This window comes from Narcine bancroftii, chromosome 1 (genome assembly GCF_036971445.1).
Source record: "Narcine bancroftii isolate sNarBan1 chromosome 1, sNarBan1.hap1, whole genome shotgun sequence".
Lineage (NCBI taxonomy): Eukaryota > Metazoa > Chordata > Chondrichthyes > Torpediniformes > Narcinidae > Narcine > Narcine bancroftii.
The window spans coordinates 224610833-224626903 of record NC_091469.1 but is presented as its reverse complement, the minus strand read 5'-3'; the positions used below and the strand labels follow the sequence as shown (position 1 = coordinate 224626903).

Genomic DNA, 16071 nt, shown 5'->3' with positions numbered 1-16071 from the left:
TTTCTGAGACCATGGTTGGTCAGTGCCATGTCTGTTGAATATTTTAAAATCTTATTCTAGGTTATAAGGTTAATTGGACAAAATCAGAAGCATTACCATACTGCCCTGCATCTGGTTTTTACCCTGGCTAATTTCATTGACCATGGAAGGGTATACGATACTTCTGTACAGTATTAATTCCCCCCCCCCCCCCAACTGGAGGATTTAGTAAAGGTAAATTTTGATCCATTAGTGCAGAAAATTTCATGTGATGTAGATAGATGGTCATCACTGTACTTGTCAATGTTGGGAAAAGGAAATGCCTTGAATATGAATAGTATTCCAAAGAGTCATTACCTGTTTCAATCGTTACCAGTGCAAATTCCATTAACATATTTTAACCAATTTGTTACAATAATTAAGGCTTTTATTTGGAATGGTAAATGCCCATGCTTGAAACTTGATAAATTACAACTGCCAATTGAAAGGGGGGGCTTAGGTTTGCCAAAGTCGATGTACTATAATTATGCTTTTACTCTTGGGCATTTAGCACATTGGTCTCTCCCTCCGGAAAGAGCACCTCCTTAGTCTCATAGCTGTTTTCACCCAGCAGACGAGCGATAACCCAACTTTGTCCTGGTGAAATTCCCAGGAATTCAGGACCTCCTGGGCCTTTCACACTGCTGTCCAAATTCCTTGGAATTTGCCCTCCCTGGCAATTTACGGGGGACCCACCCCAAACCATCGACACATTATGCACTCACAGGAGTATCATTGGTCACTCACCCACCAGCTAATACCCTCCACACTACCCCCGGCCTGCTTTCCAAACCCCCAACCCCCGCACTTCGCGAGGGTAGCACAATGTGGGATGAATGGCCAACTTCATTTCCCATAATCCCTCACGCAGCTGGAACTGCTCTAGGAAATATAGCTGCGTGAGGGGTTATGGTTAACGAGGATGGCCATTCATCCCACCTTGTGCTGTCATTGCGATATGCTGAAGTGGCCCGCTGTTTCAGGAAGTAGGTATCTTTTAATTTTAATTACCTACGTAACGCAGCATTCAAGCGCTAACGTCATGAGGCTCCCCCTGCTTGGCCATTTGCCTTTTCACATCATAGGGAGAGGGTGGTCTGGGAAAATTTCCCGGGGCCACAACCCTACCTACAAGGTAGGGCCACATATCCATTTAAAGTTCCTGGGCCGATCCCTCCATTACAATGATTGTCTATCAAGTTACCTCCGGAGGCAAGATCTCATCCAATCATATCACATATACATTTGTTCTGGAATAAATTAGCCAAATTATTTATATTTAATTCACATTTGAATAAAGCCTTGAGTATTTGGATGAATCCAAAGTTGTGTATTGATGTTTTTTTTCTGGAAGGAATGGCAAGGGAAAGGCATAATTAAATTGGGAGACCTTTATAACGGTGACAGTTTAAAATCTTTTAATCAAGTAATCCAACAATAGATCACAATTTTGGAGATATCTTCAATTGCATCATGTATTATACACAACTTTTGGTTCTAAACTGAAACCCCCACAAGTTGCTACAATATTATCTACTGTACTGGCTACATTACAGTCACCAAACCTCATTTTATTATGCAGCCTTTACACAAATCTCAGGGGATAAACTTCTGTTGGGTCTTAAAAGAGCACAGGAAGTAGACCAGAATGTGGTTTTTGAGATGGAAGAATGGGTCAAAATTTGTAAAAATATCAAAATAATGTCAAGAGACCAGAGAGTGTGCCTCATTTAAGATTCTACATCGTTTTTAATTGACTCCAGCAAGGTTATATAGATTAGGGTTGAAAAATACCCTGAAGGCTGGGGCTGTGAGGTGGATAAAGGGGAGTTAGTTCATGTGCTTTGATCTTGTCCCAGAATTCAAGAATTTTGGATCATGATACACAAGTATATTGGTGAAGTTTCAGGTATTCAAATTCCATTTTACCCCAGACTCTATCTTAGGAGACATACTTGTGTTATTTGGGGATAAATACTCTCAAAATTGGATACAGACACGTATAATGGTAGGAAGACAAATTATACTCAGATGTTGGAAGAATTTGGGGGACCATCATTTCAGGAGTGCGCCCCATAAATGACCAAAGTGGCAGCTTTTAAACATGCGTCTTACAAACAGTTTGATAAATTGGGCATCTATTCACAAAAATGGGGCAAATATCTAGGTTTCTGGGTGGGGGGGGGAAATAGTGGTGGATGTAGTGGTTAAGCATATTAATGAATGGAAGTTTTTTTCTGTTATTAGAGGTCTAAATAGACACATGGTTATTATATTGATTTTTTTTGCTGCCATGTTTGTTTCTATTTTATTGATAAGTTTATGTTTTGTAACTTTTGATTTACATAATTTTAACAGGGACTCAAGGGTTTGGGGAAACACTTTTTTTGAAAGAATTCAATAGAATTTAAAATCATTAAAAAAAACATTGAGTCAAATCCCATTTCAGAGAAATGTCTTTTTTGTGTGGGACACACTGTACCAAATCCTTGTATCCCTCTTAGGTAGACATAAAAGATTCTTTTCCCTTCAGATGTAATAACATTTGGTGGCCAGTAGCACAGTTTCTTTGGCGGCATGGTTAGCACAGCGATTAGTGCAATGTTGTTGCAGTGCCAGTGACCGGGATTCAAATCTGGTGGTCTCTGTAAGGATTTTCTACCATCTCCCTGTGTCTGCGTGGGTTTCCTCGGGTGCTCCAGTTTCCTCTCACTGCTCAAAAATGTCCCGGGGTGTGCAAGTCAAATGGGTGTAATTGGGCAGGCACAGGCTCGTGGGCCAAAAGGGCCCTTTACTGTGCTGTATGTCTGTCTAAATCTAAAAATCTATGTTTTCAATGCTTTGGGATACCCTGGAAAGTCTGCAAAGGACCCATATAAATACAAACATTTCTTTTGAGTTGCAGCAGCGATTTGCTATTTCTAATAAGATGCTGGCATTAACAAAAAACTCACACTGTTAAAGATAAAAATAGGATTGACACAGATGATGAGAAAAGAGAAGATGGTACAAATTACACCACTGGAGAAATCTGTGAGAGGGAGATGAACAAACAAGTTACAGAAATAAGAAAAATAAGCAAGGGGATCTCAACTTAGCCTGAAATTAGGTGGCCAGGTTATAAAGGATAACAAATTATTTTCTAACCTGATATCTAAGACAAACATTAAAGGAATATTCAGAACAGGACTGGGTAATAGAGAACAAACTAGCTGAGAGATTTAAAACAAAATACAGGGAACCTAAACAGTAATGACATGATAATATGCTTTAAAACTACGGGGAATAATATTGGCAGGCAGTTTTGAGAAGAGGCAACAGTTATGTCTTCCTCACAGAGTGAATCATTATTTTTGCACCTTGGCATGAAAATGTGCAAGTCATACTGAGGTGCTCAGCAGTGGAGCATGATAGCAAGTTGATGGAAATGGAGTTACCTCATATTTGATCTAAACTTTCTACAAGGGAGCAAAAGAAAAAAAAAATTGCTGGAGTTATTCAGCAGATCAGACAGCATTCAGGGGTGGAAGTGGTCAGTTAATGCTTTGAGTCAAAACCCTATGCCTGCATTTGAAGTGCATTTACATCACCGAGTAAAAGGTAGAGCTATTGCCTTGTTTCTCTTTTGTTTCTCATACTTTGTGTTAGTGTTTTATTTAAGCTGATTTTAACTGTGTGATTATAAACATTAAAAATAGTTCAAACAACTTTTTAAGATTTCATTTTGAAACTACAGTGAAACCTCATCAGAACGTGATTCGTTAATCCGCAGAATCGCTTATAGCGCGGGTTGCTGTGGACCCTAAACGTTGATTTTAGGATGCCAGGCTAACAGTGGCTAACAGCCACAAACTCAAAAATGGACTCTTTTGACTCATTTACAAGATGTGCATGTTAATATGTGGAGTTTAAAGGTCTTATTTTAGGGTTTGAGTCACAGTATTTTGTTTTCCTTCTTCCTGAATCATGACATGTATGTAACTGTTCCGCGACTCGGCTGTAACGTGGTATGAAATCTTGGACCCAAACTACCATGTTCTAATGAGGTTTTACTGTATTTTGAATTATTTTAACAGAAGCAAGGTATGGAGAAAGGGACGCCCTTCTTAATCTGATGAGGTTTGTACATGCAAGCAGACAGCAGCCTGAATTCAGTGCATTCTGGTCCAACAATAATGGCAAATAAAATAATATTGATTGGACAAAATAAAAACAGAAAATGTTATAATCACTTGGGCCAGTCAGTATCTGCAGAAAGAGGAATGGAGTTATTGTTGAGCTCCAGGTTTTTCCATTTACACTTTTACAGGGCTGACAACAGAACAACTAAAATGGACAAAAATATCAATAAACAATAATTTTGCACAGCAATGAATATCATTTAAAAATTGTGTAAAAATATATTGAGCAAACTGATAATGGTCAATACAACTGAAGTGCCATGGTTGATTAACAAGAAAATATTAAAAGACAAGGAGAGAAACTGATACTTTGCAGAAAGTATCTTTAAGAAAATAGAAAATTGAGAAATTTTTTAAAATGAGCAGGCAAATAGGAAGAATTATCAAAGATAATAAAACAGGAATACAAAAATGAAAAGAAAAAATGCAAAAGGACCACCAAGTAATGAACACAATAAGACTGTGATAGTGAAATTATAGATATATGAAGGAGGTTATTTAGCACTTGCCCAAAGGAGAGAGCAGATAGATACCGCATTGGAAAATGAGATTTGAAATGGTAAAACCACATTTTAAAAAGCGGATGAACATCAAATAAACTATTAAATATCAAAGAATAAATCTTGTTTGGATCCACACTTGAAAAGAATTTACTGATGGTACAGTGGACTGTTATACATAATTTATTTTTTTTTTAAAATGCATTGCCAGATATCTTACATAATGCTATGCTTTAGAAGTGTACAAGAGAAGCCAGGCTGCTTAATGTTGATGATGGGAAAATAATAAAGATATAAAAGTGAGTGACAGCTTGTGACAAATAAACCAGTAAACTAAAAGCTTATGAAGTTCAAATGTCAAAATAAAATAAGCATTTAAAAATTATATTTTATTTGAAATGAAATATCTCCAATAACAGAACAACAAACATTGTGCCTCAAATGCTTTTGTGTCTATTTAAGGTTTATTTCATTGTTATTGTTTCCTATTTGATTCATATTTTCCATATATCAATAATATTTTACTGCAAGCAATACTAACATTTGTCAAGCACTGTTCATAAGTAGCCAGTTACTGCTCTTTAATTAATGTTTGAATATTTTTGTTTTATATTCTTGGACCAGCTTTTAGCTTTTTATTTTAAAACAAATATTGGCAAAATTTGGCATTTTCACTTACCAAAAAAAGAGATAAATCAACTTGCACTCTCTTTAAAGCACAACTAAAGTGAAATTGATAAAATTAACACATGCAATGTTGATGCAAGATTTACCATTTTCTTTTAAAACTAAAAGGAAAGCTCAACTAAAACTTGGGTAAAGGTACTGGATTACACAAATCATTAACGCAGTAGGAAAAGAGAAAAGTATTAGCCTGTCATGTTGCATCAAGATCCACAGTGTTGTGACCTCCCATTATGCATTACTAATCAACAATTAACTTTCCAAATTTTATGTAATTTTTTCTTTTTATTTTAATTTCACACAAGAATATTGAAAATAGGAGCATGAGCAGGCCATCTAGTCGGTCAAGCCAGTCTGCTGCTTAATAAGATCATGGCTGATCTGGCTGTGAATTCTGCTCCACTTATCTGCCTTTTCTCCATAACCCTTAATTCTCATGATGCAAAAATCTGTATTGAATAAATTTAATACTTCTACTTCTTCAGGCATTCACCAGATTCACTACTCACTGAGAAAAGCAGTTCTTCCTCTTTACTGTCCTAACTCTCGCGCCTCCCCCACCGCCCCCAACCCCCCCCCCCCCCCACCAAATCTTGAGGCTGGATCTAGTCTCACCCACCAGTAGAAACAATTTCCTCCCTCTATCATGTCTATTCATTTCATAAATTTGTATGTTTTTGCAAGATCCCCTGTACTTCTGAAATATTGCAGTATAGTCCCAGGAGACTCAATCTCTCCACAGAGGCTACTCCCCTCATCTCCAGAATCAACCTGGTTAACTAGTCTACTGCCTCCAAAGCCATATACAGTTTCCCACAGTAATCCATCTGGTACAATAGCAGCAGAACCTCCCTGCTCTTAAATTCACTCCCTCTTGCAATGAAGGCCTATATTTCATCTGCCATGTTGATTACCTGTTGCACCTGCAAACCAACCTTTCATGTTCAAGCACTGTCAAATCTTTCTGCACAACAGAATGGTGTAATCTTTTACCATTTAAATAATAATCTGAGCAACTATTTTCCCTCCTTCGGTGTGTAACAACTGTGTTCTCCATCTGCTAGACCCTTATCCGTGCACTTAACCTATTTATATATCTCTGGAGATTTTCTACATACTGTGCATAATTTTCTTTTCTATTCAAATTAATATCATCAGTAATCTAAGATATGCTACACTCTGACCCCTCTCTTTATCCCTTCAGTTGGTTAACGGTCCTCCATCCATGCCCCCAAATTCATGCACCCTTGTATCAAGAATAAGTCTTTTATTCACAAATGTCTTAGATTAATTTATAAGGTTATTATTCATAATTAGAATCAACAGATCCCATAATGCACAGGAGACATCAGTATTTCATCATAACAGCTATTTCTGCAACGTGAAAGAAATTCCACAATGAAAAATTCTCACGCAAGATGGCTAGTACATCTTCCAACATCTACAGGGTTACAAACAAAACAAAGGCACTTTTCTTTTCTCCAAAATTGCAAGACAACTGCTCATCTACCCTTGTAAGCCTTCTCTCTCAGAAAGGCAAAATAACTTGCATCAAGTGTTCTGAATAAATCCTTTTCAGATAATCATAAATTAGATTTTAAAACATGGAATGACACAGCTTAAAATGATTACACACAAAGTTCTAGTTTTAGCCACAATGTTTAGACAAAAGGCAATACAAGATACCTTTGTGCTTTTATTCAGATTAGGAAATGCAAGGTTTGGATAACAACAAAGCATTTATTACCTCAAGACTTTAAAGCAACTCATGTACCTACACTAATTCCTCACCTTTACTAAACTTGCCACCCTATATCCATAATGTTTCATATTTCAATTGTTACAATTTCTCAATTCAATTTTATTTACAGTTATATGTTGCCAGTCAACCTTCCCCGTCAATTACTCATCAGCCCAGTTATTATGGATCACACAAAGAAGGGTTTTGCAGCATGATCCTCAGTCGAGGTTAATATAGAGACTCAACTGGTCATAAGAACCAATGCCAGTGAATTGAAAATGTTTACACGCAATTCTTCCTGTAGCCTCTGGTTTATCATCCACTCTGGATGAAGGAAAGACCTCAACAATAAAAATAAAATCCCCAAGATGAATAAAAACAGTGAAGGATGTTACAAAATACAATATGTATCTTCAACACTGCAAAATACAGCAATGAAGGGGGCATGGCCATGCAAAGGACGCGTTTTGATCGAGCTCTCCGTGAAGAGTATCAAAAAGACAGTTAAAATTAAGAATTTTTCACTAAAAAATGGACAAAGCAAGTACTAAGAAACCAAGGCAGCTGAGAACAAAAATTGAGAAAGTTTCTACTCAGCCAGAAAATTGAGCGAAAGCCCAAAAGGAAGAAGCGCAAGGGTGGCCTCGGGACTGGCGGACCCAGCAGAGCTGGGGAGTTGGGACAAGAACTAAATATTATCCTGGTGAAAATGGAAAACTTGAGCAACCAATTTGCAGGTGTCAAAAATGTAATGAGAGTCATGACTGAAAGGATTATTGAAATTAAAGAAATCATTGAAGACTTAGTGGAAAGAATGTCCCAAGCAGAAGTAGACTTGGGAAAAACACAAGATAAGCTAAAAGCTTTGGAGAAAGATGCCAAGCAATGGGAATCAGACAAACAAGGACTGCTGGATAAGATCGACCACATGGAGAATTTTAGCAGATAAAATAATGTCCGAATTATTGGACTGAAAGGGGATCCGGTGAACTTCTTCGAAGCATGAATCCCGTGAGTGCTGGGAGAAGAAAAATTCAGAGAAAAACTGTTTGTTGAAAGGGCTCACTAAACCCTTGGACCCAAGAGACCTGGTGATCAGTGACCATGACCGGTCCTTGTAAGACTTCTGAGTTACCAGGTACAGGAAACAATTCTGGGAGCAGCACATGAATACTCAAAGAAAAATAATGGCCCACCTGAGATTGACTATGAAAAAGTGCTATTTTTTGAAGTTTTTAATCTTACTTTAATTAAGCAAAGTTTGACAATAATAAAAAGATAACTGTGTTCCAAAAACTTGAAATATTCGATGATATACCCCGCGACTCTGAGGGTTAAAGAAGCAGAAGGTAATCAATGATCTTTCAAGACTAATAATGAGGTGGAAAACTTCCTGCAAAGTTTATGGAAACGGTTAAGTTTGCCAAAGAGTAAGACCATGAAGAATGTTTACAATGGGACTAAGTAAAAGTTGTTTTTTTTTTTAAATGTCTTGTATTTAATGTTGAAAAATAATCTTTATTGAAATGTTCAGGGAGAGCTCAGAAAAGAGAGAAAACTTGAGAAAACTAGTAGCAATGTGGAAACTGTGTTCAAAGGGGGAGAATGGCACACAATGAGGAGTATCTAAAAGATGTTGCTAAAGGGAGGGGTTCTTCTTTCTCAAGGGATTCCATTGGCTTTTTTTGCGCGCTTTTGGGGTTTCATGCTTCTGTTACCATCAGAGCTGGGACATTGTATGTGATTTTTTTAAAAAGGGAAAGATCACTATTATTTAAACAATCAAAAAGGTTTTATTGTTAAACAATATTTGTTTGGAAAAATCATTATGGATAGAATGTTAAAATTTATTAGTCTTAATGTTAATGGGATAAACGAACAAGTGAAAAGAAGTTGGGTCTTGGCAAAGCATCTTACCAAATTGGAACATGCTAAATTGTTTAAAAAGATGGGTAAGACAAGTAATATCATCTTCATTTAGCTCAAAAACAAGAGGAGAAATAATTTTAACTAATAAAAATATATCAATAATAATAGAAGGGACACTGACTGACCAAGCCAGAAGATTTGTAATGGCACATTGTAAATTTATGCAGAATCATTGACATTTATGATCATCTATGCACCAAATTATGATGTCAAAGCCTTGATGAAAGATATCTTTTTGAAAACAGCAGCAGGAAGACAAAATATACTAGTTGGAAGGAACTTCACTTTCTGTCTAGATCCAATATTGGATAAATCAGCCAGAACAGTGACAAGGGCAAAAGCTGCAAAAATAACACTATCATTTATGAAGGATTTAAATTTGATTGATTATATGGAGGCAGCTTAACCCCGTAGAAAGAGACTATTCATTCGACTCAAGGGTACATGATTCACATACAAGGATTGATTTATTTTTCATGTCTTCCCAGTTAAAAATAATGGTAAAAACAAAATATTTGGTGAGATTTCTATCAGATCATTCACCATTAACTTTAAATATTGCATTAATGGAAAAACAAGAAAATGTATACAGGTGACATCTCAATGCCAGACTTTTGTGAGTTTATTAAGAGACAGATAGAACTATTCTGTGAAACTAACCTTTCTTTTACTGATAATGAATTTTTAATATGGGATATGCTTAAAACTTATCTAAGAGGACAAATTATTTCCTATACAAAAAAATCTTGAGAGAATATGCTGCAGAACTAGATGGTCTCGAGAAAGAAATTGGAAAAAGAATATCAGAGAACAGGGTCACAAGAAAAATATAGACCATTAGAGAATTTAAAAAATTTAAATATAACATTATAGCATATAGAACAGAAAAAAATTAAAAACTAAACACAAATATTATGAATTGGGGAGTGGGTGCATAAAGTTTTATCTTGGCAGTCATCTAGAATAATAAATGCAATAAAAACAGAGACAGATATTATAACATATAATCAAAAAGAAATAAAAAATATTTTAGGCCATATTATACAAAACTATAAATCAGAACTATTAGGAGATGAACATGGGATGGATGAATTTTTAACAAATATTGAACTTGCAAAATTAGAAGATAGAGAGCAAAGTGATTTAGATGTCCCTTTCATAAGAGAAGAAATCAAGAAAACCTTGGGTACTTTACAAGGTAAAGTATATCCAATTATATCCAATCTCTGGGGGAGGATGGATATCCTCCTGCATTCTAAAGACAATTTATTGATGCCTCTTATGATGGATGTATTGGATTGGTCAGTGGACACCCAGACCCCACTGGAATCTTTCTCAACTGCTATAATTATAGTTCAACAAAAGAAAGGTAGAGACCTATTAAAACTTTTTCTTAGAGACATATATCACTCCTGAATGCTGATTATAAAATATTTGCAAAGGGACTAGCTAATAGATTGTATTAATTTTGTTAGATATTGTCCCATTCAGATCAGGTGGGATTTCTTAAAGGGAGACATTCTTCAAACAGTCTAAGTAGACTATTTAATATAATATATAGCAAAATCAAAATTGAATCCAAGTATAACCATCTCTCTAGATGTAAAAAAAACATTCGATCGATTAGAATGATCTTTCTTATTTAAACATTGGAAACATTTGGTATAGGCAGAAAATTTATAAACTGGATAACAACTCTTCATCATAAACCACAAGCCAAAATTATAACTATCAGATATCAATGGTCTTTCCCTGAGTTAATCAAATAGACAGGGGTGTTCTCTGTCTCTAGCACTTTTTAACCTAGCTATTGAACAACTGGTGCAGATTATTAAGAGATCCAGGCATTAAGGGTTTCAAAGTTGGACAGGAAGAATATAAAATTAGTTTATTTGCTGATGATGTGCTATTATATATGACTGACCCATCTGAATCACTGATAAAATTACCAACAACATTAGAAAAAAATGGAAGAATATCAGGTTATAAAATAAATATGGACAAGGGTGAGAAAAGGCCATTGAAAATTTTTGATTATGAAAGATATCAAAAAGGTAGTAAATTTGAATGGAAGATGGATGGAATCAAATATTTAGGAATAATGATAGATAACAATTTAGAGAACTTGTATAAATTGAATTACACTATTTTAGAAAAAAAGAAAGATTTACTGAAATGGAAAGTCCTGCCGATTACCCGAGTGAGAGTAAATTGTATTAAAATCTTTTTCAATTGTTGCCTATTGCACTACCTAAAAATTTCTTTAAATTATATATAAGGCAATTTCCATGGAATAACAAAGTGCTGAGAATTTCACTGGAAAAGCTAACATGGGACTATAAATTGGGAGGACTTAGACTGCTGAATTTTAAGAAATGCTATTTATCAGCACAAGCAAGATTTCTATCAATTTTTTTTTGAAGAAGACGACAGTCCCACTTCTTGGATCCAAATGCGATTGAATTCAATAGAAGAAACAACAGTGAAGGACTTTATTTAAAAGTGGAATGCTAAGTTAATAACAAAAAAGATGGATAACCCTAAATTAATACGCATGATCAGAAGATGCAAGAAGTAAAAGTGTGCACTGGGAAAAAAAACTGGGATATCATTAAGACACCATTATGTAAAAATGTGCCACTGCCTATGAATCTGGGTAACAAAATATTGAATTCATGGTATGACAAAGGAATAAGATCTATTGATGATTGTTATATGGAGGGATCTCTTATGTCTTTTGAACAATTAAGAAATAAATACAGAGTGCCTAATAGGATTTATTTTCTTTTGTTTTCTCCAGCTAAGATCGTTCCTAAGAGAAAAATGGGGGCCAACTTTGGCCCCACTTGAAATTAGTGAAATGGAATGAACAATTTGGCTGGGGAATACACCTAAATTTATAACGTTGGTCTGATTGGTGTTTGGATAGCATGACATAATTTATAAATGCAAGATATGGATTAGTGCAATTTTTTTTTTAAAACATCAATTATATTTCACATGACAGCAGTGGCATAAATGAAAATCTGAAATATTGGTAATGTGTTTTACATGTGGGATAGAAATAGAAATGTTTTGACATGTTTCATGGTCATGTGTGAAGGTGAGACCTTTCTTGCAGGATGTTACTGAAATAGTAAGGTAGACAACAGACTCGCCAAGGCAAATAGCGCCTTTGGAAAACTACACAAAAGAGTCTGGAAAAACAACCAACTGAAAAACCTCACAAAGATAAGCGTATACAGAGCCGTTGTCATACCCACACTCCTGTTCGGCTCCGAATCATGGGTCCTCTACCGGCACCACCTACGGCTCCTAGAACGCTTCCACCAGCGTTGTCTCCGCTCCATCCTCAACATCCATTGGAGCGCTTACATCCCTAACGTCGAAGTACTCGAGATGGCAGAGGTCGACAGCATCGAGTCTACGCTGCTGAAGATCCAGCTGCGCTGGATGGGTCACGTCTCCAGAATGGAGGACCATCGCCTTCCCAAGATCGTGTTATATGGCGAGCTCTCCACTGGCCACCGTGACAGAGGTGCACCAAAGAAAAGGTACAAGGACTGCCTAAAGAAATCTCTTGGTGCCTGCCACATTGACCACCGCCAGTGGGCTGATATCGCCTCAAACCGTGCATCTTGGCGCCTCACAGTTTGGCGGGCAGCAACCTCCTTTGAAGAAGACCGCAGAGCCTACCTCACTGACAAAAGGCAAAGGAGGAAAAACCCAACACCCAACCCACCAATTTTCCCCTGCAACCGCTGCAATCGTGTCTGCCTGTCCCGCATCGGACTTGTCAGCCACAAACGAGCCTGCAGCTGACGTGGACTTTTTACCCCCTCCATAAATCTTCGTCCGCGAAGCCAAGCCAAAGAAAAGAAGGATAATGGAGTGGCCTTCATGGGCATTCTGGAGCTTTATCTTTTGGGCAACTTCATTGAAATAAGCAATAAAGTAACTAAATTCCAAATTTCATTGGTAAAAGTAGCCTAGGAAATGCATTGCAATTACTTGGAAATCTGACTCCCCTCTACATCTAGCATGATTGATTTCAGATGAATAGTTGCATACCTATTGGGAAAAAAATATACAACTTAAAGTACAAATATGATATATTTAACCAAGATATGGCAGCCGTATTTGGACCACATAGGAGCCTAATTACAAGTACAATAATAAAAAGGATAATATTAAATGCTGCACTAGTATCAATGAAAGTGATTTCCCCACATACAATTTTGGAGGATCAGTATAAATTTGAGCCCTGATGACGTGAGGATTTATAATGTGTGTGTGTGTGTGTGTGTGTGTGTGTGTGTGTGTGTGTGTGTGTGTGTGTGTGTGTGTGTGTGTGTGTGTGTGTGTGTGTGTGGGAGGGGGGGCGTTGTTTTGTTTGTTTCTTTTTGTAAAGTTTTTTATACCTAGGAGAGTTTTTCTATGTACATTTCATGAAAAGAATACCAAAAATATTTTTTTTAAATACAGCAATGAATAGGGAACATAATTATCAAAAGCAAATGGATAACTAAGCATCAGATCACAATGTATTTATTTTGCCGGGTTCATCATGCTCGGCACCACTTTAACAGGAATAAGACAGGAGATTCTAGTGTGATCCTGGTGAGAACAAATAACTCACAGTGTGGGTTTGTGAGGCTCAGGGCTACATTAAAAAAAGTCAAAGTAGACAAATGACTTAGATTGGAAAAAACACACACACAAATCCTGGAGAAACTCAGCAGGTCAAACAGTGCCTTTATGTAGCAAAGGTGAAGATACATGACCAATGTTTCCAGCAGGTCAAACAGTGCCTTTATGTAGCAAAGGTGAAGATACAGGTGAAGATACATCACCAATGTTTCCAGCAGGTCAAACAGTGCCTTTATGTAGCAAAGGTGAAGATACATGACCAATGTTTCCAGCAGGTCAAACATTGCCTTTATGTAGCAAAGGTGAAGATACATGACCAATGTTTCCAGCAGGTCAAACATTGCCTTTATGTAGCAAAGGTGAAGATACATGACCAATGTTTCCAGCAGGTCAAACAGTGCCTTTATGTAGCAAAGGTGAAGATACATGACGAATGTTTCCAGCAGGTCAAACAGTGCCTTTATGTAGCAAAGGGGAAGATACATCACCAATGTTTCCAGCCGGTGAAACAGTGCCTTTATGTAGCAAAGGTGAAGATACATGACCAATGTTTCCAGCAGGTCAAACAGTGCCTTTATGTAGCAAAGGTGAAGATACATGACGAATGTTTCCAGCAGGTCAAACAGTGCCTTTATGTAGCAAAGGTGAAGATACATGACCAATGTTTTCAGCAGGTCAAACAGTGCCTTTATGTAGCAAAGGTGAAGATACATGACCAATGTTTCCAGCAGGTCAAACAGTGCCTTTATGTAGCAAAGGTGAAGATACATGACCAATGTTTCCAGCAGGTCAAACAGTGCCTTTATGTAGCAAAGGTGAAGATACATGACCAATGTTTCCAGCAGGTCAAACAGGGCATTTATGTAGCAAAGGCGAAGATACATGACCAATGTTTCCAGCAGGTCAAACAGTGCCTTTATGTAGCAAAGGCGAAGATACATGACCAATGTTTCCAGCAGGTCAAACAGTGCCTTTATGTAGCAGAGGTGAAGATACATGACCAATGTTTCCAGCAGGTCAAACAGTGCCTTTATGTAGCAGAGGTGAAGATACATGACCAATGTTTCCAGCAGGTCAAACAGTGCCTTTATGTAGCAGAGGTGAAGATACATGACCAATGTTTCCAGCAGGTCAAACAGAGCCTTTATGTAGCAGAGGTGAAGATACATGACCAATGTTTCCAGCAGGTCAAACAGTGCCTTTATGTAGCAAAGATGAAGATACATGACCAATGTTTCCAGCAGGTCAAACAGTGCCTTTATGTAGCAAAGGCGAAGATACATGACCAATGTTTCCAGCAGGTCAAACAGTGCCTTTATGTAGCAAAGGTGAAGATACATGACCAATGTTTCCAGCAGGTCAAACAGTGCCTTTATGTAGCAAAGGTGAAGATACATGACCAATGTTTCCAGCAGGTCAAACAGTGCCTTTATGTAGCAAAGGCGAAGATACATGACCAATGTTTCCAGCAGGTCAAACAGTGCCTTTATGTAGCAAAGGTGAAGATACATGACCAATGTTTCCAGCAGGTCAAACAGTGCCTTTATGTAGCAAAGGTGAAGATACAGGTGAAGATACATCACCAATGTTTCCAGCAGGTCAAACAGTGCCTTTATGTAGCAAAGGCGAAGATACATGACCAATGTTTCCAGCAGGTCAAACAGTGCCTTTATGTAGCAAAGGTGAAGATACATGACCAATGTTTCCAGCAGGTCAAACAGTGCCTTTATGTAGCAAAGGTGAAGATACATGACCAATGTTTCCAGCAGGTCAAACAGTGCCTTTATGTAGCAAAGGCGAAGATACATGACCAATGTTTCGGGCTGGAGCCCTTCATCAAGGTTTTTCTCACTTAACCACGGTGTCAACAGAATCCTGTATTTTACCAATGACTTATATTGGAGCAACTGAAGACTGGAGGAGGATGACAAGGGGGCGTTCAATCCTTTCACATTTATTAAGCCGAATAAAACAGCAGCGAAAGTGCCTCCAAAGCGATTCGCGGAGTTTCCCGACCAGAGCCGCAGTCGTTCGGAGGTGAAGACAGCCGACGGCGTCCGAACCCCCTCTTTCGGTCCCCCACCCTCCTCCTCCACCTCCAATCCCCCGACCGCTTCGTCCCTCGCCCAACAGCCGCGAGCTACTTTGCATCGTTGTCACCCACCACATGGCGACGTTCCCTCCCCGCGCACTCACCGCTCTGCACAGTCGGCTCCATGGCCTTCGCTGGCGCGAATGACGCTCGCTCGGCGCGTTCGTCACCGCGCTGCTCCAAAGAGGGAGGGAGGGAGGGAGGGAGGTTCGTCCACTTCACACGGGCATCCCTCGCCAAATTGCACCACTTCGGCCCAGCCCGTCGTTCACCATC

The 16071-nt window shown here is 37.9% G+C and overlaps 1 protein-coding gene across 2 annotated transcripts in view; it reads right to left on the bottom strand.

The window, feature by feature from the left end:
• Positions 1 to 16017, bottom strand: part of lnpep (leucyl/cystinyl aminopeptidase) — a 109079-nt gene extending 93062 nt beyond the window's left edge. Inside the window, exon 1 of one of the 2 annotated variants that reach the window (XM_069892184.1) lies at positions 15900 to 16017. In XM_069892184.1, the coding sequence (XP_069748285.1) occupies positions 15900 to 15921 (22 nt within the window). In that variant the 5' untranslated portion in view covers positions 15922 to 16017. The other variant, XM_069892194.1, reaches the window with a different exon arrangement.
• Positions 16018 to 16071: the final 54 nt, after the last annotated feature.